General features: G+C 44.6%; 1 protein-coding gene across 1 annotated transcript in view; it reads right to left on the reverse strand. All coding sequences in view use genetic code 11, as the record gives it.

Moving 5' to 3' along the window:
- Positions 1 to 1,078: 1,078 nt before the first annotated feature.
- The window catches only part of EGR_01525 (Spectrin beta chain), a gene marked incomplete at both ends in the record, with an annotated part of 17,505 nt that continues 6,479 nt past the window's right edge, over positions 1,079 to 12,104 (reverse strand). Inside the window, 13 exons of the mRNA XM_024490774.1 lie at positions 1,079 to 2,575; positions 2,961 to 3,020; positions 3,561 to 3,666; positions 3,744 to 3,897; positions 4,517 to 4,581; positions 6,525 to 7,285; positions 7,692 to 7,952; positions 8,876 to 9,035; positions 9,355 to 9,717; positions 9,876 to 10,179; positions 10,276 to 10,771; positions 10,898 to 11,221; positions 11,287 to 11,763. Of these exons, the coding sequence (XP_024354639.1) occupies positions 1,079 to 2,575; positions 2,961 to 3,020; positions 3,561 to 3,666; positions 3,744 to 3,897; positions 4,517 to 4,581; positions 6,525 to 7,285; positions 7,692 to 7,952; positions 8,876 to 9,035; positions 9,355 to 9,717; positions 9,876 to 10,179; positions 10,276 to 10,771; positions 10,898 to 11,221; positions 11,287 to 11,763 (5,028 nt within the window). The remainder of the gene's footprint in view (positions 2,576 to 2,960; positions 3,021 to 3,560; positions 3,667 to 3,743; positions 3,898 to 4,516; positions 4,582 to 6,524; positions 7,286 to 7,691; positions 7,953 to 8,875; positions 9,036 to 9,354; positions 9,718 to 9,875; positions 10,180 to 10,275; positions 10,772 to 10,897; positions 11,222 to 11,286; positions 11,764 to 12,104) is intronic.

The following is a 12,104-nucleotide window of genomic DNA, read 5'->3' on the forward strand; positions in this document are numbered from 1 at the left end:
TTTGTCGTTGTGTAAATTCAGGTAACGAAATCTGACCAGCTACTGTGTATGCACTGCACGATCAGGTAAAGCAGACATCAACCATTTCCCCAAGCTACCTCCAAGAGCAGGTTTGTCACTTCGTAGGTAATGCACTGCCAAATCTCATTTTAGCCTTAGGAAATCGGGCTGCAAATACAGCTACATTTCTACTCACTTAGAAAATCTGCAATTTGTAAATGCTTTCAGTGCCAAGGTGAGTTCTCCGAAGCGGCAGCCATGCTCTGGAAAGTAACAGCCAGTTGACCTTGAAATTGTGATGACTCATTTGAACCTAGTAGCTGAAATTTGTTGATACGCCGACATCATTTTTTGCTTTTACATTCAGTACTCGAGGAAAATTGCAATGTCCTGATCGATAAACGCAAATGTCGAGAAACTTTAGCATAACTAAAGTGGGACCTTTGATTCGATTCGTTATTTGCTAGGCAATGCATCTGTCCTACCACACTGACATAAATCCGACAAAGAGGTATTTACACACTAGCCATCTCATTGAAGAGAAAATACATGAATTAGGCTAAAGTAGCAACATGAATAGTAATCCTGCCGAAAAGTTAGTATCCTCAGACTGAAATCACTACATCAATTCTTAAGAAAATGATTTGCGACTTAATCCAGCTTCGGTGATCAAAATTACACCGACCTACTTTCCAGCTCATCTAACCCACCCTTTGGCGAACTGAGGAGCACCTGTGCCATTTACGCCCGGGTAGAAGCTGATATTTCATGGGGAAGTCAAACCTATATCAGCAGCAAAAAATCTGAACGAAGTGCCAACATAGGAGAATTGCGCCTACTACAAATGCTATCAACTCATCCTAGCTAGAGATTGCTTACCACTGTAGGCACGAGGCGATTACCTTCGAATACAACTTCATACAGTTATAACTCCTAATTTTAAGGCCAGGTTATTATAAAAATGAGCCATATGATCAACACATTTTTTGTGCTAGGTGTCTGAACAGACAAAAAATTGCATTTACTAACATTCACTTAATTCTTCTAGACTTGTTTAAGAGTCAATCGTGAAGGATTATTAACCCCAACGCAGGGCAGCAAAGGCAATGGCAACCCAGCGCGGCGAGCAGATATCAAAGTGTTCCGGTCTCGCGAACACACGGAAGCCCGCCTTATGCGCAACAGAGATGTAGTACTTAGCGTTTTCATAGCGTTTCCCTCGGAGGTAGTCCTTAGAAGCCAATCCGTTAGTGAGATTGTTTAAGACAACTGCAAAGAGGCATTCGTCTGCTATCAATCGGTCCTGAAAACTGCGCAGTTCAACAGGTTTTCCTGCACGCGCCAATTGATCGTTGACCCATCGGAGCAACTCGTGCTCGTCGTAGGCATCGTGAGTGAGGTAACTTCGAAGCATCTCCATGAGGAGAACTTCACACATCTCCTGATCACTCGTGGTAAGTCGTGAAGCATCTAGACTAGGTAGACGGAAGGAATATCCCTGCACTAGTCGGAGAATGCATGTATTATTCTGCAGAAATTGGGCATCTCGACGAATCAAATCAAATTCATGTGTAAACTTCACTCCTGTTGTGAAGCCCGGCCGCAGTACTTCGAACACCTGTTTTGCAATCAACCCGTCTCGCAAACTACTTATCACGTGAGTGCAATAGGGCTTGACATTGATAGAATTGATAAAGTTACGTGAGGACAGTTCGTTGACATCTTCCTTAGAGATAGGGAAGTCCCCACCACCATATGCCTTCATTTCACCTGCAAATCTGTCGAATAGGAAGGCCACCGTCATGAGGTGGAGCACACCGCGAGATTTTCGTTGGTGTTCAGGATGTAGGAAATCATCTTCACAGAGAAACATTTCTGCTCCAAGCTCCCGTAAATTTTGGAGAATGGCTTTGGCGCGATTATCAATATTGCTATAGACCAGCACTTGATGATCAGGAAGAAGTCTGGGTCTGATGGTTACTGGGGCGATCTTGTAGAGCAGATGGGCGTATACAACGCAATCGGAGAGATCGTATTCAAAGTTTGTCAGAACGTTAGTAATTCCCGCGCTCCTAAGGTGGTAATTCACAAATCTGGTGAGAATCTGTTCTGGTGACAGACATTTCAAGTCATTTATGTCTTCATGCACTTCCCGAAGAGTAAATATTTCAGGGTGTTCATGAATGTTTATATTTCGGTAGTAGCCCTTTAGAATGACTTGCTTAAGGAATTCAAGGGTAGCCAATTTGAAGTTGGCTCTGGTGCCCATCAAGTCATCCACTGTGATATTTTTGACAGCACAGCCATTGCAGCGTGCTGCTGTGAGAGCTAGTTGAAGATTTTCAACCCTGTGACTGGCGTAGAAAAGGTTGTTACTCATATTGATGGCTCGTTCGTCAATGGCATTGGAGAAAAGACAGTTGATTATTTTACAAGGAATAACACCCTCCGCAACAGCTTCATAAAGCTTGTCGCTAAATGGATCCAGGGGCATATATGCCCTGCAATCCAGGTCGGCGCTAAGCTTCTTGTTAATGAATCGACAAAACCCACTTAGAAGGCCAGCCTCATAGACCTACAAAAAGCCAAAGCAGCTTTGACGTCGCTCTGGCAAGCTTAATCACTGACTAACTGGCATTAGTCATCTCGGCTGACTGTGGGAAGGTAGAAAGCACAACTCTTAGATCCCAGCCACCACGGTCGCCGGCATCAATACTGTGTTTTCGAGAACAGACTACTGGTTTCATTGCAGTTAGAAGATGCGAATGACTATTTAGAGGTGACGTCGATGGATTTGCTCATCTTCCTAACGTTCAGTCTATTTAACATTAGATCATGCAAATGTGCATAATATTTTTTTAAAGAACCTAGTCTAAGTGTCCTTGTTTTAAAAGGAAAAAATACTTTCAACCAATAAAGATCGTATTTTGCTTTTAAATAACCTGCAAAAATGATCTTACCTCCTCGGTGGGGAAATAGCCACCACATGACATGTTTGGTCCAAATACACACAAAGTAGTCTGTTTTTTGTAGCATTCAAAACGAGTAAATCAATTGTCCTCCACGTGGTCTGAGTGTAACGGCGTTTCATCCTTACCTGGTTGTAATGCCACATTAGTCAAGTGAGGTGGAATGCTCCAAGCAATGGTGGTCTGGTGAAGGCGTATCATCACAACTCCAAAAAACGCGCAAAAATCGGAGTCACCACCAACAGCACTGAGTTGCAGTGTCAGGGTTTAATTACTGTGCACGATTTCTTTTTCAGTACATGCATAAATACACCTGAAAAACGGTGCCTTAGCGGTAAGATGTACCGATCATGATTTACGGTCCCATTTACATGAAAAATTGTAAGCACTATGTTAAGTTGATTATGTCATCCAGATGGTACTCAGCTTGTCAAAATGAGGACATTAGAGTGTCCTTCCGAGCAAACGGGGCCAAACACACTTATCGCATTAATGATTGGAGCTAATGCTCTACGAATTTTTCTTAGCTATGTGCAGGATTCTTTTTTGCAAAAGATTTGCTTTTATTGATGAGTAGAGTTTTTAAGGTACCTCTGGAACTCCAGGACTCGGATCTATCATCTGGCCTACGAGTATCGCGGAGGCAGGTGATTTGCCGAGATGAGAAGACCCCTTGAAATGACGCAGGTCTACTCGCCTAGCAAAATGCCCATTTGGCCAAGTGTGCGCGCCAAGTAGTGCAATGAACAGCGTGGCGGTTGTACGAATATTTACGCAGCCTGTGTGTTACTGCGCGCGGCGTGTCCTCCTGCGCTGTTGGTGCATTCGCGCATATCAGCCGCAGGCGGATGCGCACGCGAGCACGCGCACTGCAGTCGTTTAGCCGAGACCGTTGAAAGGCCACCAATGCAGTGAATCCACGAGAGAACTACGCATAACGCAACATTCCAACATGCATGTTACACATCGATCTGCATATTAGGTATGTAGCCTTCAAAAACGCACCAAACGCTCCACCTAGCTGGATCAGCTTTATTTACATAGGAAAATTCATAAAATGCCTTTAAAATAGGTTTTTTTTGAGGATCTAATTTTACAAAACAAAGTCAATTGAGACTAATAGACATAATACCGGTCCTATCCGTTTTCGGAAATATCAAATTATTTTTTTTCTGGAAAAGCAGCACCGCTTTTGACTCGTAAAAAATTTTAGTAAAATCTCTAATAAGTAAAATCTGCAAGATGATCGATTTCTGTATTTCTTGAAGTTCCTGTATGGAAACGACCGCTCAAAGTCGGAGAGGTGGACTCATCTGCAAAATTTAGCCCAGCTGATAGCTTAATTGCTTAGTTTTAAGTGATCAAGAAATGTCGGTGGAAATACTATCGGTTTCTGGTGGTCACAAGTCAATGACGTGTAGGGTTGACATTGGGCTTCAGAAAACGTTGTACAAATCCCAGGTTTAATCAGCACCCGAGGTAAAATGCCCTCGCTAAATCCTGTCCTAGTTGGTGTATCATCAACTCATCCGGCGGGTTGACCTCACGGCTCCGACCCGCCGGTGTCTGAGCCCTCCGATTTGAATTGCAGACCGTGAAAAAAAAACTGCAACTAAGTCAAAAAAACAGGTAAGCCACACGAGCAAAGTACAACAAAATCAGGCCATGCTGTGTGGGTTCAACTTATTGTTTATTTTGAAAACGCCTGATCTGAACTACCAATCCAATTGGCTATTCTAATCTCGAGCGGAACATTTGCGGAGGGCAAATCAATGTCGGCCCGTGGCCAAATGCATGCAACCGCGCAGTGCATGCGCTTTCTGAGCGTGCATGATGTTTCTGCAACGTGTTGTTTATGCAGGACAGCGACATGCAGTGATTGCGTGATGCGGCACCAAGACCGATCAAGGCTACACATTCCAATGAATGGTTCATTTTAGCGGAAGTACCACCATCAGTATTAATCACACGAAGTTATGTTAGAATCTACAAACAGACCAATATCGGTCAGACAGTGATACACTTTCACTTCTATTAAACTTGCAATATGAAACTCCTCATGGATGTATACAAGTGTAGGCCTCAAGCATATTTTCACGGCTTTTAAAATCACCTATAAATCTCACCTGCTACTTCCAGATTCCATGAACTTCAGAATCTGGCTACTTTACTTCCCACCTGATTTAGATATACCAAATGGGTTTTCATCCACCGAATACGTCAGGCATGACTAGGCTTCACATGATGCAACGAAAAGCCAACTTCAGATTCTCACGAAACGCACTGAAACAAACCTAGTGCTTACACGATTGTTTTTGTGAGGCATTTAACTCGATAAATGCACAGTACAGGAGCGCGGACGGCTAGATGGGAGTGACCACGACAACGAGTCTCAAGCGGTAATCCTATGCCAGTGCCTCCACATTAACGTACAAAGCGAGGGCAGACCAGGACGAGGAACACGGGGCAAAAACGTGGCCCCCTCAATCACATGACTAAGCACGTTTGCTTGCTGGATTAGTGATAACCACGATAAAAATCGAACCCACGAGCCAATCCACTATCCTTCCACTTAACTCAAAATATTTTCACCCCTCCACTGAAAACACGTGACCAGCCAACTTCAATACAAGTGCTGGAATGGACATACTTAGTTTGATAAGAGTTGCGCAAACAAGATCTTACAAAGCATTCAAACATAAATACCTACGAACAAACCCAAAACACCACTGGGAAAAGCCCAACGCCCCTACGCTAAGATATTGCCAAGGCAAGAAGACACGGCTGAAAAACAAATTAAATCTCAAGGTAGGGCGAACTCAGTACACCTAGACTAACCATATTGATGGCTAAACAGTAGTTTTCCCTACCCTACAACAGTAGGAAAACTAGACCGATTTATGCAGGAAGTTTCATTATCGCAATAGGCTGGGGTGGAATAAATCTGCGCGAGTTCAAATAGCAGGGGGAGGGTGGAAGGACATTGTTCGCAAGATGGGAGAAAAGGACACAGTAAAGAAAATTGTGGAGATGCACATTTTCGACTCATTGAGTGGAATTAGAACAAAGGCGGATCTATTCGTTTGCGTAACAGAGCAGGTGGTACGAAAAACCCGCGAACGCTCATTAGTGCTCGGGTGTGCGGGAATGAAGAGAGGCAACAATAAGGAGTGGGCCGGTATTCCTGGAGAAAAGAAAGGATATATTTCGAAAATCGACTAACAAATACATTTACACAGATGGGCAGAGGCGATGGTGACCGTTTGAGAGCAGCTGATCCGTTGGGCAAATTAAAGCTCAATGTATAAACTATATATTTATCATGAGAAGGCAGCCTGTAGAAAATTTCGCTCCTAATTAGAAAGTGAGAAAATGAACCCAAAACAAAAAGCCCAACAGACAGCAGGAGATGGATGAAAAGCGTAAAGGAAAAAGTTGTGCAAAAAGACAACGACTCCCAGAAAGAGCAAGTGTAAATGTGTGCGGGTAAAACAACGCAAAAAGGTGATTTTGGACGTTAAAGCGGATGAATTGTCGTCATTCTTTCATCGTCACTTTTTCCGCATGAGTGTGAGGAACTTCTTCTTGGGCTTCGAGGGTCCAGAAGCCTGCGCATCACTAGTACTGGGTTCAGAAAGGTGGAGTACTGTGGAGGGGAGAGTTGCTGAGCGTCCCGCAGGAGCTACCAATCCACCCTCTACATCCTCCTCCTCTGTGGGAGGCATCACGGTGACGGGAGCTGGAAGCGAAGCCGCGATTGAGTTGATGGCTTCAACCCAATTGTGCATATCATCCTCCGAGGGGCATTGGAACAAAGACTCGCCGCCATTGAACAACTTTAGACGAAATACACACGGACGCTTTTCGTAGTTGGTTGCAGGAGCAGCCACGGCACCAGCAAGACTAACTGGACCCTCTTTGTGATAGAGGTGTCCCGGCTTATCATGAGCAGACCGGGCGTCTTTGTAGGCGGAGAGGGTGCCCAAAGTGGCGTTGAGCACAAAATAAAGCTCGTGCCAAGAGCGTCCGGATGCTCGTTTGGCAGCGGTCTCCCATTCATGCTTTCGGTGGAGAACAGCTTCGAGATTGTGAGGAGCAGGACGACCAGAATCAACGGACTCACGAAGAGAGCGACCCGTCGGTGTTTCAACACCACGACGGAGCGGAGTGCCATGGAAAGAACCGAGAGCAGCAGCCGTCTGAGAGGTAGAAGGGAGAGGCTGGAATTCTCGACTAGCGTCGGCTATCTTTTGATCAATCGCTTTCTTGCGTGCGGCCTCACTTTCAGGTGTTCGCTCCTTAGCTTTCAATTCAAGCTACAAAAAAGAAAGTTTCGCATAATCACCGGTTTGGTTTGTCGCAGATGCCGGATGAAATCTTAAAATTAGGTTTTGTTGGACAGTGGAGTTGCAAATGTTAGTGAAATAAAATCGACGTACCGAATTACCCTTTTGTTACTGTTCCATTTGCGCACAGGACATTCATTTACATAATCGAACATAAATCAAACGCACATAGATGGTTGCCTGACATAAGAAGAGCATTTGTGAAGTATAAACTTGTATACACAATGAGCACATAGGAGGGTAGTCTTCAAACACGAACATAGAGCCTTAAATCAGTGAAACCAGAAAATCAGGTCAATAGGGTTTCCATGGAGTAAGTCAAATCATAGAAAACAACTGACCAAAATTAACTTCAAAAGAAAGTGTGTTTGTTTACCATAGTCTCCTTCTGGAGGGCGATAAACCGTTCTTCCTGAGTAGCCACGGCCTTTTCAAAGGCTAGGTGTTTTTTGAGTAAGGCAAGGGTCTCATCCAGGGAGTCACCAAGATCGGGACTCTTGACAAATGACTCCTGAGCGACAAGCCAGGCTTCCGCAATCGCAGCATCGCGAGCGAAATGATAGACCTCCAACATCAGTTGGAGATTCTCGTTCCTATCGTTCCATTGCTCCAACAGGAGGACACGCTCAGTAACCAGCTAAGAACAGCCACCAAAAACATTAAAAATGTTATTACAAACCGAACATCATAAATACGTGAACTGCATTCTAATTTTCTTTGATAATACTTTTATAGAATCAGACATTTACGTAGCCGATTCTACAGTTTACCAGCAGTTAGATGCGAGTTGACAACGAGAAGTGCTCAGTCAAGAAATTTGCAATATGTGGACGTCGATTCTATAGACAGAAGCATGACGCTGTGACGATTACCAAGAGCCCATTCATGCACATTAATGAATTGAGATAAGGTTGGACTGATCTCATTGAAGCAATTTAAACCAAAACGATAAAAAACAGCAAAATCCATGCGATTAAGACAAGATATAGCGTTAAAATATTATTGGTCAGAGATGTCACATGACGCCTTTGGATAATAGGACGTTATTGATAGAGCGTTATACATTTCAATTGTGATCACCGTTCACATTGTTAGTCTGCTAGGTTAGTTGGCAATTTTATCGTGACCTTCTACGCGCTTCACTGAGACGAGTCATTTTCAGAAAAAGTTGTTGGCTAAATTCATCAGGATTTACAAACAACCGATGCGTCAGCGATATCAGATAACGGTAAAAACCTAGGTTATATTGCAATAACCAAGGGCCGCGAATCCCTACTAACTTTCGAAAATGCTGACACCAATCTCAGTCACCCTTCCTACGTTTCAATCTGCTTTTCTACATTCCATGAGAATCTGGCATGGAAATCACACAACTGCGTAACATTGAGCCGCAAGTGCAAGCTGTTTTTGATCAGGAGACTTGTAAATCGCCTCCAGGCCAAAAGACGAATTACACAGTGCGATGCAACCTGAATAGCCGATAAAAAATAAAGGCCGAAATGTAATGGAGCATACAGACTCGTTAGTAAAACATGTAAATGAAGTGCCATCCAAAACCACCTGAATGCATTTGTCTCGAATTTCTTCCTCCCTTGGGTGGCGTCGATTGAGGAGAGTTCGTCCCAGGCTCAAGCAGATGCTGAAGTTCTCCTCACGAGCATCAATCTCGGCCTTTAGACTCTTGTGATTGTTCATCAACAACTCAACACCCGATACATCCCTACAAGGAAACAGAGCCAAGCGTCAACATCTCCGTGGATGGAACTAACAGGAATGAATCAATTAGGAAATTTTTGAATAGTAATGATAACGACGGCCGAAATAACACAACACGATTTATAAGTGGACTTGCATTAGATGGAAAACTACAAGATACGGACAGTGAAAGTCATTGAGTGTAAAGATACAATTCAGGAACGTAAAATATCCTCAGAATCAGTGCGCTTTGCAATAAATCGCAAAACCGGCTAGTAATATTGTATACTACTTGAAAAAACATCGTGCCCAGTTGTAAAGAAGCAATAAATGCAGGTAAACACCTTGGTTTTTCTTTGATGGTCATCTCGGTGCGCATGGTATCCATCCAGAGTTGGAGCTCACGAACCATTGCTAAGAATCTGTGAACATCGCCGGCATCGAGCAGGTGAATCTTTCTCTGCTCAGCGGCATATTGGAGTTGCCTCCAGGCCTGGACGACTTCATCACGGCGATCACATATGATGCTCTCTTTCTCGCTAGCGTAGCTGGGCAGCAGGTTGTTGGCAAAGTCAATAACCTCCTCTACCTGTTGGCCGAGGCGGGAGAGCTCCGCCTCGAAAGCTGCGTGCTTGCGCTGCAGCACTGCGACCGCCTTGGCGTCACGACCGACGTCCTCCGGAATGGCACCTGCTTTCTCCGCAATCCTGAGCATGGAATTATCACCAATTAAACATCCATGAGTGCACAGCGGATAACATCCGTATAACTATTTTTAGACGCCGTAGAAGGACCGTGTTTGATGTGTGCTTACACATTCGAGGTGGCTAAATAAATTGAAGGAAATTGCTCAAATCAACCTCACCTGTCAAGAACATCCTGACAATCACAGAGGAATTTGTGCAGATCCCAAGCAGCCTTGAGTAATTGAATGCTGGTCTCTATTAGTTCGAGAAGGTCGGCCCAGGCCTCATTGACACGATCTTTCCAGCTGGCAATTTCAGCCGCTTCTCCATGACCTTGAGCAATGAGAGCATCACAGAGCTCGTTGGCGGCAGCAACTCGGTGCTTGCCTAATTCGTTTGTTTCCTTCGAGAAATCCGCAAAACGCTCTCTTAGCAGACAACAATGCTCGTAGTCGGCACCCATCTCGTGGCTACTAGCGATGACTGTACGCTCGTCAATCCAGGCCTAAAGGCAGGGCATTTTACATTAAATAATAACTTCTGAACGCTATAAAAAGTGTTTACTACTGAAGATGAAACCTGCCTCTAAATCAAGGATCTCACGGAGAAGGCTGTAAAGCTTCAAAATCTCCTCTAGTCTTAGCCGGCGTTCCAAACAAAGGTCATGCAATCCGGCGTACATCTTGTCTACTCTTGATTGTTTGGCGGCAACCACTTCACTTTCAGGATGGTCAGACTCAACCATGGCACGACTGCGGTCGCCCAGAGAGCGGATTTCGCTGGCGTAGTTCTCAATGGTTTTTTGCAGCAGCTCATGCTTCTTCATGGCATTAGTAGCGCCTTGCTCGTCTTTGGCCTTCTCGTCACCCATAAGGTAGAGCTCCTGTTCACCCATCCAGGCCTCCGCCTCACTGGCATCGAAGAGGTATTGCTGGGCAATCTCATTCTGCGCCAAAGCAGCCTGGCGATCGGCCAAGGCCTGACGCAGTGTTGCCCACAAAGCACGTACCTCGTCGATGCCCTCACGGAACTTTTCACTATGCGGGTGGCCTTCGGCAATCATTTTCTCCCCTTGCTATTTAAGGGAAACAAAGTGACGCATCGGACTGAATTAAAGTCGAAAACTATAAAGGTTCGTAACCAATCGCCCACCCAATAATTCAGTATTAAGAAAATCAATATAAGATTAAAAAAACCTCACCTGACAAACAGCATCAACGCGCGGCTCATGATTGTCGACTTCATTGGTTAGCATCTTGTGACGTCGTTGCAACTGCTGGTTAATAAGGAGGCTTGACGCCATTCGACCGTGATCCTCGATAAGAGCAAGTTTATCGCGGATCCAATCCTTCTCGTCCTCCAAATCGCGGAAGAACTGGCGTACCCGCTTCTGTTTGAGAAGGCGATCGCGCCTCTTAGCCATCGGGGCCTCAAGCTGCATGAGTCGGATCCGCACCTCCTGGTGAACCTGCTCAAACTCATCCTTCCTGTCGGGATATTGCTCCTTCAACTTTTCGGCATGATTCTATAAACAGAAAGGAGTGTTGCATTCAGACATGTGAGCGGCAGAGGTAGTTCTAAGTTACTCACAGCCATATCTTCGAGCATCTTGCGCTTGGCCATAAGCTCTTGCTCCTTCTTCTCCTGATCTTTGATTTGTTCATTTAGTTCGACCAGCCCAACTTCTTCGGTCACCTCCTCCGTGGTGGTAACAATCTGCGATGAAACTTCGGTAATCCAAGTAAGCATTGACTTGGCTGTTTCGTCGAACAGAGCCTCGCGATTGGAATCGGCCAACTTAGCGCTCTGCTCCTGAGCTTGATTGTTGAGGTCGACCCACTGGCGACGCAGGACTTCCATGCGTGGCTCGATCTCCGCTTGCAGTTGTGGTTGCTCAGCCATCAGCTGCTCACCGTCGGCAATGACCTTCTCAATCTTGTCCTTGTTGGCGTCCAACTCACTCTCAAAAGTCTTGAATTTTCCATAGATGGCAGCAATACCAACACCACTACAGGGTGGAGGAGCTTGCTGAGCCAGAATCGCCTTTTCTGATATCCATTCCTCAACCTATAAAGTGTATTCATAAGTATATAGCGATAGGCTTCATTTGTGCATCAGGGACTAAAAAAATGTTAAAGCTCTAATTTGTTAAAAGCACAACGTTTAAGCTGAGTTGGACGTAAACTATTCCTATTATGTTATGTATCTAAAAGAGATGTAGGTTAGATGGGATTAAATAGTGCATGTGCAGAATACCTCATGCTGACTACTGAGTGCTCATAAATCGTGTCTATAGGGTTTTTACAAAAAACCAAAATAACAACAGAAAACATCCGGATTGTACGTCATTACGAGCGCTAGTTCTTATTCAACGTAACATTAGTCCCCATGGCTTCAACTTCTACAAG

The sequence above is a fragment of the Echinococcus granulosus genome (genome assembly GCF_000524195.1).
Source record: "Echinococcus granulosus chromosome Unknown EG_S00006, whole genome shotgun sequence".
NCBI lineage: Eukaryota > Metazoa > Platyhelminthes > Cestoda > Cyclophyllidea > Taeniidae > Echinococcus > Echinococcus granulosus.